Source organism: Agelaius phoeniceus, chromosome Z (assembly GCF_051311805.1).
Source record: "Agelaius phoeniceus isolate bAgePho1 chromosome Z, bAgePho1.hap1, whole genome shotgun sequence".
NCBI lineage: Eukaryota > Metazoa > Chordata > Aves > Passeriformes > Icteridae > Agelaius > Agelaius phoeniceus.
The window spans coordinates 31,857,094-31,875,531 of NC_135303.1; the positions used below are offsets into that span (position 1 = coordinate 31,857,094).

At 36.3% G+C, this 18,438-nt stretch overlaps 1 protein-coding gene across 5 annotated transcripts in view; it reads right to left on the minus strand.

The window, feature by feature from the left end:
• The window catches only part of COMMD10 (COMM domain containing 10), a 152,473-nt gene that overhangs the window by 130,340 nt on the left and 3,695 nt on the right, over positions 1–18,438 (minus strand). For all 5 annotated transcript variants that reach the window (XM_077171388.1, XM_077171389.1, XM_054652710.2 and 2 more), the window contains one exon: positions 16,689–16,844. In XM_077171388.1, coding sequence (XP_077027503.1) covers positions 16,689–16,844 — 156 coding nt within the window. The remainder of the gene's footprint in view (positions 1–16,688; positions 16,845–18,438) is intronic.

Consider the following 18,438-nt stretch of genomic DNA (forward strand, 5'->3'; position numbering starts at 1 on the left):
AGATGGTTAGGGAACTTTGTCAAGACCACAGCTAAGGGAAAGACACCACCTCAGACTGACTCTGTGCACAGCTATAAGAACAGGGCAGCAGGAAGAACTTCAGCAGGTTAGTCTGCAGTCTGGCAGCTGCTTTGCAATCAATGCACCATTCAAACTTCAATTTGTCATAAAATTAAGGAAGTTTACATTTAGTAAAATCCATGAAAGCATGCAGACCACATAAAGGGACTCAGTGAAGATGTTCCAAGTCCAGCCCACTTCATTTTGAGCATAGCTTTAATAACAGTAGGCCCACAGCTTATGAATGAGAAGATGTTTTAAAGAAAAGTTACATAACTTATAAAAGCAGATGAATTTTTAACCATAATTCTGCTTTGATTTTGATTTTCTCTAACTTGATTACATCTTGGATAGTGAAAATAATAGTGCATAACCCATCCCACCCAAAAGTACAGAACAATCTAGAGTGGATTCTGTGTAAATGCTCAAGTCAATCATACCAATGGACAACTCTGCTAAGTCCCTCTGCTAGCCCCTATTTTCCAGGAAATTATACCACAATGACACAACTAGAAAACATTTTTCTCTCCACAAACTTCAATGAAATTAAGAAACTATTTCAGGAGTATAAAGATAGTACCTTAAAAATAAAAAAACAAACTAAATAACTTTTGAGTTTTCATCAAGAAAAAAAAAGTATAGCTCAGTTAAGAAAATTGATAATGGTCAACAGAAAAGGACTCAGATCCTAAGTTACGGGCTACAGGGGTGGAAGGAGGCCACAGCAGGCAACTGGTAACATAAACAATGTATTGATAGAACAGCTAATCACTAAGGACAAAACCAGAGACATCAAGCTCTGAAATGTGACAGCTCTTCATACTACAGTCAAGCCCTCTGCTCCTCATGTTAGAAAGGACTTTCTATCAGCTACTTAAACAGTTTATTACTGTAGTACAGAAACCAAGCCTTAGACAGGATAGCAGCTTACCCAGGATCATAAGACAATGACACTAAAGACAAAAACAATATACAAAGAAGTCTGACTTTTAAGGCTTTGCTGAAGCTGCTAAATACAGTATACTCTGTGTAGACTGAAGAACAAACCACCAAAAATAAAAAAAATTAAGTTTGTGTTTTCTATTTCACTTCTAATACACATCTATCCCAGAATACTGTAGAGAGGTTAGAACAAATACAATACATGCGGAAGCAGACCAGCCTGAGTTTATAGCTGAGGAGCACTTGTAATTCTTGTTTTATATTGCTTCACCTTAAAAATTACATTGTTTTCCTGTATGAGTCATGATTGGTTTCTGTTTTAAATATACTTGTATGAGAATAAATTTTAATTAATAAATAGCATGCTGCCTGAGGCATCAAAATGGTCCCTTTTCTTGAAAGAAACATGCAACATGTATCCGGCAATGGTTGTGTTAGTTTACTTAGAAGACATTCAACATCTTGCAATGTTAATTAACCTTTTGAGAGTAGTGACACATTTCTGCATGGCATTTGTGTCAAGGCAAAGTATTTGTTAGTCACAAGGTGGTACATATTTTAGGGCAATTTTTTTCAAATATGAAGGGACTATAAAATTATTTTTACTTCTGGTATAAAACTTGTTACAGAAAAAAGAATGATGGAAGAACAGTGCCAGAATCTGTGATATACTAACTGAAAAGCACTTACTGGGGCAGAGGAGAAGTATTTCTCCATGCCTAGCATGAAAACAAAGCCGTGTTTTTAGCTAGTGTAGACCTCCTTCTCACAATTTCTTATCAGCAGGTTAGAAATATGCAAGCTACCTTGTCACTGCAACACTAAACACTGTTGAAAATATACTGTTTATTGCTGTAAATTCCCACTGATCTCTCTGGCACTTATTTAACTTCAAGGATACATTTAGGAAAAAAACACAACAAAAAGTAAACAGGTGCAAGCTGGAAAAAAGAAAGGGAAATAAACATAAGTACTAAGCCAAACCAATAGTAAGAACATATGAAAAAGTTTCAGATCTGTTTTATGAACCCTCTGGCAAATAAGTCAGGGCAATAAAGATATGAGGAAGCTTTCAACAATCCCTGTAAATCCTCAGTTGTTCTGTCCATTTTGTTTCATTCAGGCTTCTGAAGAGATTACCATGGCACTAGGGACTCACAGACACGGGAGAACTGAAGCACCTCTCCCTTCCAGCACTCACTCTGTACCGGCTGTAGAAGAGGTAAGGTGTCATTGCATGTTGAACTAGCTCTGTACTCCCTCACCCACAGCGCTTCTCAGGGCCACCCACAGCTGTCCCAGGGCAGATCCACACCAGAAAGCAGCTAGTTCCCCTCCTATAAGAAGATCTGACTCTTCAACTGAAGACGAGCAGCACCTTTACAGGTACATAAAAACATCACCTGGTCTGTCCATGATGGCCACAGTAATTTTCTTCCAGTGTAAAACACTGGATTTTCCAACTCAAGCCCTATCCAGCAGACATGCTAAATAGTAGAGCATAGCATTTTACACAATAAGACAAGACCATCACCAATCTAACATAACTATGGCAAAACATTTGTGTGAAAGTCACTCTCTTGAAAAAGCCCAGTGCATTAAATGTCAAGGCAGCCTTTACAGGTGATATAAACCTCAAGCATAATCTCCAGCTAAATCAAGGTTCACACAGTCAAAATTAACACCCATAGAATCCACCATTTCTCTTACAACCTATTGTGTTTTGGCATACTCTATTGTCTCTTCCCAGTATATCTTCACCACAGTTCCTTACTTCCACTTTTTGCTGCCCATAAATATTATTACAAATTAAATCTGAACTGAGAAAAAATTCAAGAAGTCTGTCAAATAGGACAAGTTTCTATATTAGTTGTCAAAAATACTTCTCTCAACTACACAGATATATTTTACTCTTCAACGAGAAATCAAATAAATGTTCTTTGGCAAGGAAGTTCAGTCTAATCATCTCAACTATACAAGAACGAGGCTGCCAGACTCAAAATGAAGGACTACAACTTGGAGATGGAAAGCAGAACAAATGTCAATAATGGGCATGTTGCAGGACTTCAACCTGAAAGAGCAAGAACAGAGCCCAAGTGAACAAGAAACTGACACTAAAAATGGCTGGCAAGGGCCTAATTTGAAGGAACAAAATAAGGGGAAGTATTGTGAAACAGGGACAACGAAGTAGAACAGAATTTCAGAAAATGTGTATTCACCTAAAATTTAGACAGTTATGAAACAGCCAATTTACCTCCAACTTCAGCCAAACTTCTGGAGCAGGGTCCAGTATTTTTAAAGGACAACACAAAAAAGGGCCTTAAATACTCAGTCAGTACCAGAGGAGGAAAAGAGGGTATTTTTCCATTGGTCTTGGCTGATAAACTGAGATTACACCTCCTGTCTGTCTCTACACTCATAAAGACTGGAAGTTTGCTTTAATTTTAAAGAAGAAAATTTCAATTTTCATGTAAATTACCTGTGGAAACTCAGGGCACCAGGAATACTTCTCTGTCTGCTCTGCAGTGTCCTGACCCCCAGGGGAGCACTGAGTTTGACCCACATTTGTGGAGAAAGTTTCCTAGACTTTAAGATAGACTAGAATCCACAAAAGTGTGAAATAGATATAGAGAGTAGTGTAGGTGTAGCACTTGGTGAGAAATTTAGGTTTGGGGATTTTTTAGTATGTTGTGGATGGAAGCAAGATGGAGGGCACAGGGTGCTGTCCAGGGTTTCTTCTTCATGCTTCTTCTTCCTCCTTCTTGGGTTTGGGTGGCTGGGCAGAAAAGTCTGCAGTGGGGGCTCTTTGAGATCAGTTATTGGGTTAAAAGGGAAAATAATCTAGGTGTCAATTCTTAATTGGATAGTTTAGTCTTAAAAGACCTTGTAACAAGAGACCATTAGCCATTTTGTGCCTTCTAATGAAAAGCTGCCGAACACATGGTTGTGAGACTGTTTTACTGATAGGGAATAATAAACACCTGAATCAGAACATGAACTACTGTCTCAAGTGCCTTCAATCCAGACCCAGAGAAACAGGTAATTATCTGATTCTAGAAGGGCTGTAACAGTTCATTACAGAAACTACAGAAAACCAGTATTTTATATGGCTCTCTGCCACTCAGATGTAGCAGCTTACTTCTTACCACAGCGCCAGCAGGATGCCCTAATAACATGCAAACCACTGTTTCTCATCCATGATTTGGCACCTGCTTGTCCCTTAGAAAGTGCTTTAAGCACAGACTCATGGAAAGTAAGAGCAACGATGAGTTACTCAACACTGCAATGAACCTGCAAGAACCACACTAGAGAAATACTGCTTGGACACACAAATTCAACAGCACTGAGATTTTTATAACCACCAGGCATTTAGACAGTTATGAAACAGCCAATTACTTTACAGACCAAATTTAACCTGTTATGAAGATCTAATTTTTTTGTTCAAGTTCTTGCTCACCCTTTTCTTGGCAAGATTTGCTGCTTTCAGAACACCTAACTCTCACGAAATAGAATAAAAATGTTATATTCAGAAAACATACTTGATTCAAAATATGTGGACAATTATTCAGTGCTACAGGTTAAATGTTACTTAACAATCCACTACAGATAACCTGACTACAGGAAAATGGTATAAAGGTCCTGTCATATCCAGTATTAGCCTTTCTGGCAAGCAACTGATCAGGAGCATTTCTACCGGCAGAGCAATAAATGCTGATTAGCAGTTAGCAAAGAGAAAGAAGAATGCTCAAAAACAGTGTTTCATCTTAAAACCCAAAAAGGGAGAAAATCACAATTCCATGCTGAACTGCTTAACAAGCCTGGTGGGGAGAGAATGCAGAAGCAACTCTAAATTGGCAGCAAATGTCCTGTGGTTTTATGCTTATGAAGCAAAAAATGTTATGAAAGCCCCGGATGGAAAAGGAACATATAGCATAGGCAAACTAACATATCCAATTTGTAGAAGTCTACTACTAGTACCACCACAAATGTTTTCAGTATAGCCTAAAGTCAATGGCCAAAATGGTCAATAAAAGTGGTAACATTACCATATAATAGTATCTTTGAAGACCAGCTGTATAACGCAGTTTTTCAACAGTATTATTTCAATTCAGTATCTCTTCCACTGTCACTGGGCTACAGTTTAGTTCGTGTGCTTGAACTTTTTTAAAGCAAAAAACTGCCCAACATGTGCCTTTTTAGGTAGCGAAAGATTTTCATTACCACAAAGTTGCTAAGGAACTGCTTAAAGCCGTCTAACATGACTGAGGAGAATTTTAAAGCAAACTGAGCTTATAGCCCACAGTCAGAATTATAAGCCAGTAACATGAGCACAAATGAAAATAAATCCTACCATTCCTTCTGCAAATTCAAATCTTGGCAGAAAGCTAAGTGCTTCTAATCATAGAATGGTTTGTGTTGGAAGGAATCTTAAAAATCATCTAGTTCTAACTCCCCTCTCCTCCATACACATGGACACCTTCCACTAGACCAAGTTATGCAGAGCCAAATCCAGCCTGGCCTCAAACACTTCCAGAGATGGGGCTTCCAACAGCTCCTCTGGGCCACATGTTCCTGTGCCTCACCACCCTCACAGTAAAGAATTTCTTCCTAACATCTAAACTAAACCTGTCCTTTTCCTCAGTTTTTAGCCACTTCCCTTCACTCTATCACTACATGCCTGTGTAAAAAGTTCTTCTCCAGCTCTCCTGTAGGCTCTTCTTGTGGGGTCATCCCCTCCTGGTATTGGTGGGGCTGAAAGACTTGATTAACATGAACACCCCTGTTCTTGGTTGCCAGCAGCTTTTTATGGCACAGAATGCTTCTGTAGACTTGCATAGCCAGGAATTAATATCCAGCTCTCCTGACTTTATATCCATACTCAAAGACTGACTTCAGGGTAGTTTAAGTGCATCTATAGTTACTTCCATTCTCAGGCAGTCTGATTAATTTGAGTATATGCCAAAGTAGTGAAACTGACTTCATTTTTTTCTGAGATTTTTAAAAACTGCATAAAGGAAACAGAATGCCAATAACTTCTTACTGGCTCATTTTTTTACAGGTACCACAGAAAACAGTCTCCCATTAGGCTCAAGCCTAACGAACTACTGCAGACAAAGTAGGTCAGTTACAGCAATACAGAAATTAGTGTCATGCTCCACTGGTATATAGATTCACCCATTTATTTACAAACAATTTAATCCTTATTTTGAGAGACCATTTAGTTCAAAATGATTTGGTATTTGTAATAACTTCAGTGTTACTGAACATCAGATTAAGCTTTTCATAGCCTGAGAAAGAAATTGACATGCTTGAAGCTCTTTCTATTAAAAACACCATAATAATGCACAAGTGCACAGCACTATTTTTCAAAGTGACACTCTCGTCATCTATTTCTACTAAATGTGGTGTATCTTCAGTTTACACACAGCAGCTACTCTGGAGGTAAGTTCAGCTTCACTACATCAAGGCTCCCTACTTAATAGGCTACCTTAACTCATAGTTAAAAGTAAATATTGACATATTAAGATTGCAAAGTCTAAACGCCTATTTTAGTGTTAAGAATGAGTAACTAACAGTGTCAAAGACTGCATGAAAGGGGGATGAAAACCCAACCTTCAGCCTATTCTTGAGGAAGTAGATTTCTCACAGCAGAAGAAAAAAGGAACTATCCTTGAATAGCCCCAGTGTGAGCAAAAACTATACCTTAAAAATGAAACCTGACAAACTGAAAAAGTGCACTACATAATTTTGCTGCTTGCAGTAATGGGGAAAATGAACAACTTAATGTCTCTGCCATATGTACCTTAGCAAGGGACTATAATGTCCCAAAAACAATTACAATAGGAGAGAAATTACATCTTATTTTAACAAATTAAATCAGAATTTCATCATTTTATCTCAGATATCAACTCATTCACTTCAGTTATTTTTCCTCCTAACTTCAGAGGAATAGTCCAACTTGAAAAATGAAATATTTCCTAGAATAAGTGAAAGAGGTATTATGAAATTTAAGCCAACAATACTATTCTAATTGGAACTATTATGAACAGTGAAGAAACAATGGGATATGAAAGACATCTTCAGAAAATCTTTTTCTCATATTATTACAGTAGTATGTATCACACTGACAACAAAACACTTTAAAATGTTTTCCACTCAACAAAATATTTTGAGGAAATAAATACTCCACAACATAAGAAATTTTCTAATGCAGTTCTTTCACTTATAATTTTTTGGTTGTTCTAAGCAAATGACCTAGAAGAAAATTAGTATGGCCATCCTTTCACTCAGTTTAATTCTTGAAAGAGTAACTGCCATGCTTAGTTCCTACAATGAAGACAAAATATTCCTCAATTAATTTTAAAAAACTAAAATCAAAATACTCATGTTTAAAGCTTGAGGATCTCTTCCCCTCATCTTTCAATAATCAACTAGACAAAATACACTAAGTAATAGTTAAATAAATGAATAATTTTCACTTAAATAAATTATTGCAACATGTATGTATAGTTTTAATATATTAAGTATCAGTTTTGTATGATGGGAGAGGACAAAATGTTTATTATATATTTAAAAAAAAACATTGGTCTACAATGCATTACTCTAACTTCATACCTGTCTAATCACACCAGCCTACAACCAGAGGAAACCATTAATTCTTCTCTCTAAAATTTGCAGCTGGAGGTGCAAATTCCACTTTTCATCAGCAAACAGCACTCCAGAATCAAAAATCAAAATATGACATGAAAATATCAATTTTGCCTTCTGTGGTGATAGAAATCATTTAGGAATGATTTAAGGGTGACAAAACATGCCTGACTATTAACTCCTTCAAAAACTCTCTCCATCTCAAGAAAAGAATATTACTGCAGAGGAGACAGCAGCAGGATGTAGCCAAAAGTGTACTCAATATAACAAATGAATATTAAAACAGAAAAAAAGGGGCAAATTTTTAAGAGAAGGCAATGAATGACAGGCAAAATTTGCCAGACACCACAGGTAGGGTCTTCATCACAGAAATAATCTGTAATCAGGAAGAAAGTGTTTCCTTAAAGATAAGTCCCATATCAAACACCAATTTTCTCCTGATGGGAAACTGGAGCATTGTGAGTGTGGGAGATAACTGCACAAACACACTGATTTCTATTCTCCATTGTTGCTACTGACATCAGTTGAACTCAGATGGCATGAATATCTTTGAAGAAGTTCTGGATGCTGCACCTTCTTTTCAGCAGGTCTCTCTGTAACAATTGCTCCACAGGTGCCAATCCTACAGTGAAAACAGCTGGATTTTCATATGGTTGCATGAAATTTCTGACTGCAGTTCTTTACCACATTTTTAACAGCCATAGAAAAAGACTTCTATTTTTTAATAGAAAATAAAGTATACAGTAGTTAAAAAACTGTCCCTCTACTGGACAAACATATTCAACTTCAATAAAATTCAGCATCCCCATTGCATAAATAGGTTACTGAGGCATTTTGTAGTTTCAGTGATAAGTTTCTCTTTCATGGCAGGTTTAAAATTTGTAACATTTACATTTTACCTGTATATATGAATTACAAAATGAGTGACTAGCATCTTCAGCTGACAGTATTACACAAATCTTCAAAATAAACACAAGAGCAGTCCCCATAAAAATGGTATGTATCTGTCAACAAAACCATGGGTACAACTACTCAGCCACATAACAGATTCACTACAATAGGTTGAAGATTTTTATGAACTACAAGTCTGTAGTTACAGTCAGTCATAACACATATGCACAGCCAGGTTAAGCAGAAGTGGCATAGTCAACTACAGTGACTCATACTACATTTTTAAGACTGGACTTTGAAACTTTAATGATATTCTTGCAATGTTTTTCAGTCATGAAGGCAAAAGGAAGTAAGAATCACTGGATGGATCCTATCTACCTAGACACAATACCTGAATGCAATGTTAAACCAGATTCTGCCCTAATCTTGTCAATGTTGTGAGACCATGAGCAAACAAGCAAACAAAAAAAATAAAAGGAGGAACTATACTTTTCACCAGTAGACAAGAATAACTAGACATTAAAGTACCTGTAGTATAAAGGCAAGGAAAGAGTTGGATTTGGCTAGGCAGACAGAGAGTGAATTTACAGAACCATGTAAATATTGATCAAATGGAGCACAGTTCCCAGGGGGGAAGAAAAGTATCTTGGCCTCAAAGGAAGGCAGTGTTATGATCAAGAGACTGAAAACAATTTAGGTCAAAGACTCTGTCAAGTGATTAAACCAAGCAAGTGAGATAGAGGAACTGAATGTGAAGAATCATCACTAATGTGAACAAACACATAATGTTTGCCGTGCAACTCTTGAACCCCTCAGCATAACTTTCCCAAAGAACATCAGTAACTTAAGAAGGCAGCAAAAAAAAAAATTAAAATGAAGAGCAGTAAGCTTTTTAGCTCTGTAAACTCTCAGTTTCACCTTGTAATTAATGTTAGAAAAAGCAACAGGAGCAGAACAAAGAGCCAGTACCTCACTTACCTCTTAGAGAAGACATTAAGAGCATATCAAAAATAGAAGAGACTAGGTTTTAACTCTAAAAATAAAATATGCACAAATTATGCACCTAAATTCACCTTATTAGCAAATATTTAAGTTTAGCTAGATTACTTATCCGAGACTAGCTGGAGATTTCTTTCTTCTGATTTCCCGTTTTTGTCTTCAAGGATAAATTATTTTTTTCTTCAGCAAATATTACTTAGCATGTATACGAAGAAAAGTGGCATTTTCAGACTTCATTGTTCAATATTTTTCTCAATCTCCCTCAACTCTTTAACCTAGGAAATCTGAAAAAAGACACATTCCAAAAAAGAACCAGTATCCTTCAAAAGGAAGGATATAAGAGAAATAATATGACATGACATTGGTAGAGTAAAACTAGTGCTAAGGTGCAACAACTTTAAAAGACTTTCCCCTACTTGAAGTTACTGCAAGTTTTCATCTTTCACTGATTTTTACTGATAAACAGCTAGCTTGAAAGCAAACAGAAAGAGACTCTATGACAAACATTAGAAACAGCATTCCAATTTCAAAAACTGTAGTATTTAGTGTAAAAGGTAAATGTGCTGCTGTGCTCCGTCTATGGCAAATTTGTGGGCACAGTTGCAGTAAAAATGTACACCAGTCTATGACCATTTCTATTAAGTCATGGCTGACTGGTGTTTTTACCCAGCAGAAAATATAACAAGATCCAATGGATGAAAGATTAAGTTGGACAGTTTTTAATTAGAGATAAGGCAAACATTTTTAGTAACCATTAAAAAACCTTCAGAAGTTACCTGTCATTTCAAGCTTTGAAATCACAACCAGACTCCTGTCCCAAAAGCTCCTTTATATATTGAGGAAAAATTATGGTTTGTATTACACAGGAAGTTCCACAAGACAAGGACAGTACTCATTTTATAACCTCTTAAAATGCTATTTTTCATGTAGGAACAGAACAAAACTTACAGATCTTCCTAAACATTCTCGAAACATACATTCTTCCAACCTTCTTAATTTACACTTTCTTGGCAGAAGAGGGCAAGGATAGGAAGCAACTCATTAAAAAAACCTTAAGAAGTAGTATCAAAAAACTGTAAACAATTAAAATTCCTACTAACAAAGCTGAGTGAGTGAAACACTAAGACTCACTTGTGCTGTAGCCGGTGATTAAAATAATCTCATTAGGTATAAAATCGTGGTTTTACTTTGTATTTCATCATTTGCAGTCTCTTTGTGAGTGCATTGGCATCACATAATGCAAGCTGGTTCACAATTCACTGTGACAACACCCGTAGGTACAACACTGTTTTTGTGACCTCAGTTTGTCACTGCAAGAACAATTAGTTAATCAGATACCAACAAGAAACTGTAAAATTATTTCTTATAGTTTGAGCTGTATTTCTCCTTATTTTGCATTCTTCTGGTATCACAAAAAAAATTTCAGCCACGACATACACACACAGAGCACACCAATTCTCTTCTTTTTTTTTTTGGCATAACCACAGTATGCATGTGTTTCAGAGTATTTCTGTAGATGTGCCAGCATTTAGCAGAGGGAATTTAGCACATTAACATTACATATACACCCATTAGCAAGAAGGCCAGTTTCTGAGAAAATTACTTTCAGAGTTTTCCCCATATGGCTTCAAATAGGCACTCAAGATACAGAACTGACAGCTCTGTCAAGAATTTTAGGTACATAATTTCACTAGTTGCATTCCCACGCATCATTATATTAAGCAATGCTGTCTGAAAGCTATAAAAAACTCCTCTTGCTTGGCAACATAGGACTTTTATCTTTTTCTTTATAGATACTTTAACAATACCCTGAATAGTTTTCCAAAACTAGAAAGATATGAAGCACTCAGCTTGATCTGCCTTTAAAACAAAGATTTTCACAGAATACCAAAACACATACAGAGAACAGAATATTAGGGGGAGAAGAAGTGGAGAAAAGCAACAAAACTGATGTAAAACTGCCATGAGAATTCATCATGAACCCTATCAAAAATCCAGCTCTTCTTTGCAGGGAGGAAAAAAAACACATTTTCATCTGATCAGTGTGCCCTCATTTCTAAACTTGTACATTACCAAGAAAAGACTTATAAAGTGGATCAGATTAATATCAAACTATTATTACCAGCCTATCATTTTAAAGGCCAGATTAAGAATGCATTCAAAGAAAAACATGATACAAATACCATGATTTTAATTGACTAGGATTGTATTATCATCAGCAGAAATCATATAATAAAGGCACTGCCATATGAGTAAGGACCAAAGAACCAATTAACGCAACACCAGAATATACATAATTAATAACTTTGTGCAGTTGAAGACTGCCAATAATTCAGCAAAGAAAAATGAAAAGATGAAGTGAGAAGCAGTATTAAACAGTACAGCTTTATTTTAACTCCACAGTTTTTTTAATTCCTCAAGTCAATAACATTCCTATCTACTAAACAGTCTGCACAAAAGATTTCAAAAACCTCTGCTCAAAAAAGAATGTTTTTTTCTCAAACTATTAGAAATAGTGTTTAATATGCCACAGAAAACTTCACCTAATCAATATTCTAGGAAATACTTGTTCTGCTGCTCTAATAAATACAATTTGACTTGTCATCCTAAAGAGGGTATCAACCACCTACACCTCTTGCTCAGAACTAACAGACCTAGAACTCAGAATACTACTTTTTAATAACTTGTAGTTTGCAGGCATGAAAACAATCTGATTTAAGAGAAATAGCACATCAATAAGAAATAGCACATCAATAAAGAAAGAATATGAAATTATTTCTCATAATAACTAGTGGTTTTGAGTCCAAACCTGAACACTTCTGCAAGCCAAAAGATGCACTGGCCTACTCTCAAAAATGTCAGAAGTCAAATTTTTTGCTCTATTATGAAACAACAAACTTGGACACTCAGTTACCCACTAGTTTTTGACCATAAGCTAATCAATCACACAGGTTCCAATGTTCTCTTAATACGTAAACCATACCCCTAATAAAAAAAAATTAAACTGTCTGCCATTTTTTATTGTTTTGAAACAGAAATGGATTACAGCCCAGTCCTTCTTGTGTACATGACAGAAAATACTGTACTGTCAGCGTTTCAATACTACTGAAACAGACAACCTCTAAGTATCAAGTGTCAGGTAAGACTTAGAATTATTTTGCCACACAGATTTTAGTAAAACACAATATAAAATTCCAAACAGATCTTAGTTATTTCATAAACTCTGTCTTGTGAATGTGTTCAGGGACACTGTGACAATGTGTTGGAAGAGAGTTATCGAGACCTCAGTAATGTTAACCATGACCCTGATTCTGCACTTGGATTCACACAAGCAAACCCTTTTACACACCCACTAAAGCTTCAAATAAAGAAAATTCAGAGTTACTAATGTGGAGGAAGCAGATGGTAAGCAAAAGTACAAAAGAATCACATGTGAACTAAATTCTGAATTCATATGTAGTGCTGCACGCCACCTAAACAGGTCAGCAATAGTCCATACCAAATATGTAATGATAACCAAAAAGCTGGTGTGTATTTTTAAAAGAACATGAAAGAGGAAAGAAAAACCAACCAACCACTAGCATTCATAAACTCATAGAATGGTTTGGATTGGAACAGACCTCTGAAAATCATCCAACTTCGCCGCCATGGGCTGGGAACATGTTGATCACTAGATCATGTTGATCAATGCCCCATCCAATCTTCTGAACACTGCAATGACAGAGCATCCACAATCTCTCTGGGCAACCTGCTCCAGTGTCTCATCACCCTCATCAAGAACTTCTTCCTTAAATCCAGTCTAAATCCATAATCGTTCAATTTAAAACCATTGCCCCTTGTTCTGCCACTACATGCCCTGGTCAAATGTCTCTCTCCATCTTTCTTGTAAGCCCCCTTTAAGTACTGAATAGCTACAAGAATGTTTCTCTGGAGCCTTCTCTTCTGCAGGCTGGACAACTCCTACTGTCTCAGTCTGCCTTCACAGCAAAGGTCTTCCTGCCCTTGAATCACTTCAATGGCCCTATGGACCCATTTCAACAGATCTGAGTTTGTCTCTTGCTGGGGGCCCCTCAGCCAGCCCTTCATGTAGTATTCCAGGTGAGGTCTGAGAAGAGCTGAGAGGAGTTGTTGGTACACCAAAGGGTTGTGTTGCTATCCAAAGGGACTTGGGCAGGCTGGAGATATGGTTTGACAGGAATCTCATGACGTTCAACAAGAGGAAGTGAAATGTCCTGTACTGGAGGGGACAAGCACCAGTACAAGCTGGATGATGTCCAGCTGGGAGAAAGCCTTGTGAAAAAGAACCTGAGCCTCCTGGTGGACACCAAGTCAATCGTGAGCCATCCTGGGCTGCTCCAGGAGAAGTACTGCCCACAGGCTGAGGAAAATGATCCTTCCCCTGTACGCAACAATGCTGAGGCCTCACGTGGAGTAGCATAATCAGTGCTGGGCTCCACAGTATAAGAGTCATATAGGTACTGTAAAGAGTACAGCAAAGGCCACCAAGATGATGAAAGGATAGGAAGGGCAGAGAAGGGCACCTCACATATGAGAGCAAGCCACAAGAGAGCTTTTTAATTCCTTATGTGAAGGAAAGCTATGTAAATTGGGAATTCATATATGGCCATGTATATAATTACTGATATAGAGGGCAAATATATAGGATCAATTATCTAATATGTTACACCTGTATTTACATATTGAAGAGGATATTAATAATTGACTACACATCTCTTTCTACAAAGAAGTAAGTTAATATAATCTCTAAATCAATATAAATACCTAAATTGTATATCACTGTAATCTAAAATTGTAAATTTTAGATTGTATATTATTGTAATCAAAAAAGCAATCACCCTTCTCTAAGTACGTGTCAGGAACCAGAACTTTTTTCTAACTTCAGTTGAAGAGATGATGATGAACATTACAGAAAACTGGCTAATACAGCAATGTACAAGTAGGAGAATATTTTGCCCAGTATTTTTCAAGGTACAGAAAAGTAATATAGAAAATATATGTAGATATGCAATTACACACAATATTGAAGGAAACAATGCAGTCACCTACTGCACTCGTAAGATATTACAAAGAGATTCAGAAGATTATAAGGACGTGCCAAGTTTTTCTTCCATTATAATGCAGTTTTAAAAATATTTTACTTCTTGCTAGCAGAATTAATTCTTTATTCAGCAATTAGTTCTGTGAACCTAATCTTTAAGGAAAACTCCCATAAACTTCAAGTCTACAGGAGTAATACTTAGGAGACTTTCAAAACAAACTGAGAAAGCAAATTCAAGTTCCAACTCAAATTACACTTGAACTGAAACTCAACCTGTTATCTGAGCAAAAAGGTAGGAGAGAAAATGATGGTTTAAGCATATGTAGTGGCACACATCTGTATTTAAACCTGCTTTCACACTAAAAAACAAGTAAATGTTGCTACAATATTTTTGCAGTTGCTTACCTGCAAGTTCAATTAAAAAGACAGTTTAAAACTTCTTTATATGGGATGCAATATAGTAGGAAAACACCATTGCCCTAGCAGATGGTGTTGAAGTCAGAAAGAACTTCCAAAACTGTAACATACACCACAAACATTGTATGTTGCAGGGCTGACAAAACTCGAGACAAGTAACAGAGCAAGGTCGTTCTCAAACCAGGTCACAGAAGGACCTTGGGTATGTATGGTACAAGCTGGAAATGAAAGAGGATGAAAGGTGTTTTTATTAGTTTCTCGAAGGCCTAGGAGCCAGTAGTAAAACATGTATTAATGCACTGTCTGCCTGAAGAAAATTTTTAAAGACATCTGATTGGTAGGCTATATTCAGAATTGCCTTCCATTCTGCACATATATTCTGTATGTTGAAAAGTTTACCTTATGACCTTTCATTATTTCACTTCAATTTCAAAGAGGTAAGTTTTCAAATTATATACCTCCTTCAATGGACAGTCATCCTTTCCTCTACAATTACCATCCCACTGACCATTTTAACTTTGGGACTTGTACACTTGGCATTGGTAACATTATTTCAAGAAAAACCCAGAAACATAAAATATCTTGCCGATTCCTTTTTTGTTTGTTTTTCTGTATACTTATACTATCAGTAGTTTACTCTGTTAGATTAATGAGTTATTATAATTTTGCATATCAGAATCCCGTAAGTTTTGTGTCTAAAATTACCCAGTTTTACAAAGGATCAAGTTTAAATACTTTGAAAAAAATCAATTGTGATGCAATTCAAAGTATCTTCAGTTCGTTCCACCGATATACCTCATCTTCTCAAAATTCTCAAAATGTGAATTTTACACCTAAGTGAAATTCTAGATTTATTTAGGAGCAAGCAAGCTGGTAAAAATTACATTGTTATAGTTCTGTGTATCATATATACTTAATTTATACAATTTATTTTCTATGTTTACCTTACTCACCAAATCATTAATTAACAAACCGAATCTTATCCCAGCATGATATAAAGCAATGCTAAAAATAAAGTAAGAATAACTGAGTTATGTTTCACAATTCTTTCTAAAAATTTGACCCTGACTAACACTGGTGTCTTCTATATACAATTCCTTATGCATTTGAAGGGTTATTATGAATCAACAAAATGATGTTATTATACCTTGTCATAGATATAGATGTCTATGTCTAAAAATGCAATGAGACTTTCAAAGCTTGTAGCAAGTTTTAAGTGCAATAGGTACATAGGAAGCAAGATTACATGCCGTCATAAAAAAACACCACAAAATTATAATAAGTATCTTGCAAAATTCACTACGCAACCAGCTTACAAAATTAAAGATGGCAGGAGCTCAGATACAAGCACAGAGAATGACCAACCTGATGAGCTCAATCACCACAATTGCTCATGAACACACTGTCCCCTGGGCATGTTGTAAAGTCTGCTCACAAACAGCATGCAGGTTTCTAATACTGCATATATAGCTGGGTTCCAGCAGTTACAGCAGCTCAGCTAACATGCAACATCTCTTTAAGACAACAGGATTTAACTGTCTCAATCAAATTTATCTAGTACCTGTAAGTGACCTGGCTTGTCACAAACTTTGCACCTTAGTTTAAAACTCTTTGCTTTAAACTGAACTAATACAACTTTAGTCTCTCTCAGAAGAAAAGCCACGCACATTACCTTCTGAGGGGTCAAAATCCTCTGCCTGAACTTTTCAATTGTCTCTTGACCTGCAGCTGCCCATGCACTAGCAAATGCTTCGGCTTTATCTTGATCCAGGTGAATGCTTTGCAGCTGCTGTTGCAGTGAAGCAGGCTTCAAATTGTGGTAGACTGCCTGTTAAAGGAAAAATAACTGCTGTTGCCAAGTGCTGTTCTACAGGTCGCAGCAGACACATTCTAGCACAAATGGCCACCGTGTTCACTCAAGATTTTTACTAGCAACTCTGCTAGGGGAACTATCTGCATCCTTTTCATCTTAACCCTCTTACTTGGTAGATGGAAAACTGTAACTATCTCAAAATGCAGTGTAACAAATTTTTCTTCTCAAGATAGACACACTACAAAAAAAAAAATGTAGACAAAAGTCAGATCTGAGTATATGTACAGATTTCCACTGTACATAATCACAAAGCAGCTATCAATGAAAAACAGATGGGCATTGAAGCCAATTGTGACCATCAAGAAAGGAGAACTTTTCCAAATTCACACTATTCAAGCAAAATTAAACTACAAGGTAATATTCTGAAAAACCAAGAAGTTTGCCTAAACTGAATGGGTTAGATATTACCTCCCTACTAGGGTCCATTTTTTTGGGAATGGTTCTTCACTTTCAAAACAGGCTTGCGTCACCACCAGGTCAGATTAAAAAAAGAAGCAACATATGTGGCAAAAACTGTATGGCAGTCTTTTTATCTATAATACCTAAACAGACCAAAGTGCTGTTAAAACAGTTATTATCTGACACAACAAGCAGCTGCTCCAAGAAGCACAGCTATCAGCAGGAAAACAAAGAATTCTCATCCAACATGTAGTCCATCTTGGACTCTTTTTTTGGGAAGATATTAATATTCTTCCCTCTTTTTTTTTTTTAATGCATAAGAATCATGAAGAGAATTAACTGCTTTTTCTGCTCATCTTCAGTAATTATAATATAAATTAAGCAGTCTGAGGAAATCAAGACAATGTAATTCTGCTGTTTTGCTGAGATGAAAATAAAAAAAATTCCAGTCTGGAGGTGACCTCAGGTTTTATTTTGATTTTTGGTGGATGGGAGCCATGAGGAGGACTGTTTGTTTTATTTCTAATACAGTGGAATGTGTTAATTAAGTAAACTGATCATAAATTGACATGTGTAAGAAAGGAGCAGATTTAAATCCACAAAAAGACCATCATTATGCACACCCTCTGTACAAGACTCCACTTTCTATATTTACATTAAATGGGTAGATAACAACATTTTTAAAACAGTTATTTTTATATAACTGTTTATATACATTAAACATTTTTTTATATGTTTATATAAAAAACATAATTTTTAAAACAGTTACCATATTTACTGGGTAATACAACAGCTTCCCAGCTTTAGTAGAGGTAGACCACAGAATCAGAAAACCTTCTCTGTTTACAAGGTTACTGCACCGGGCTACACCATGCAGTCATCCACTCCTCCAAATTCTTGAGCTACATTAGTTGTGCCTGTCCACCTCAGTACAGCCTGCTTCTGTGCATGAAAATTTTCCATAACTGACTCCTAACGTAAGTTAGGCTGTGCTCAGTAATGTTATCTAAAATTTTCCTCACAAGAACTTAAAAAATGCATGGCTGGCTTGATACGATGAATAAGAGAGAATACTAATCTCATAATTTTCAAGAGTTCCCTTGGAGTATTGCAGACCTCACTAATATTATTTATATTTACATTAGCTGAA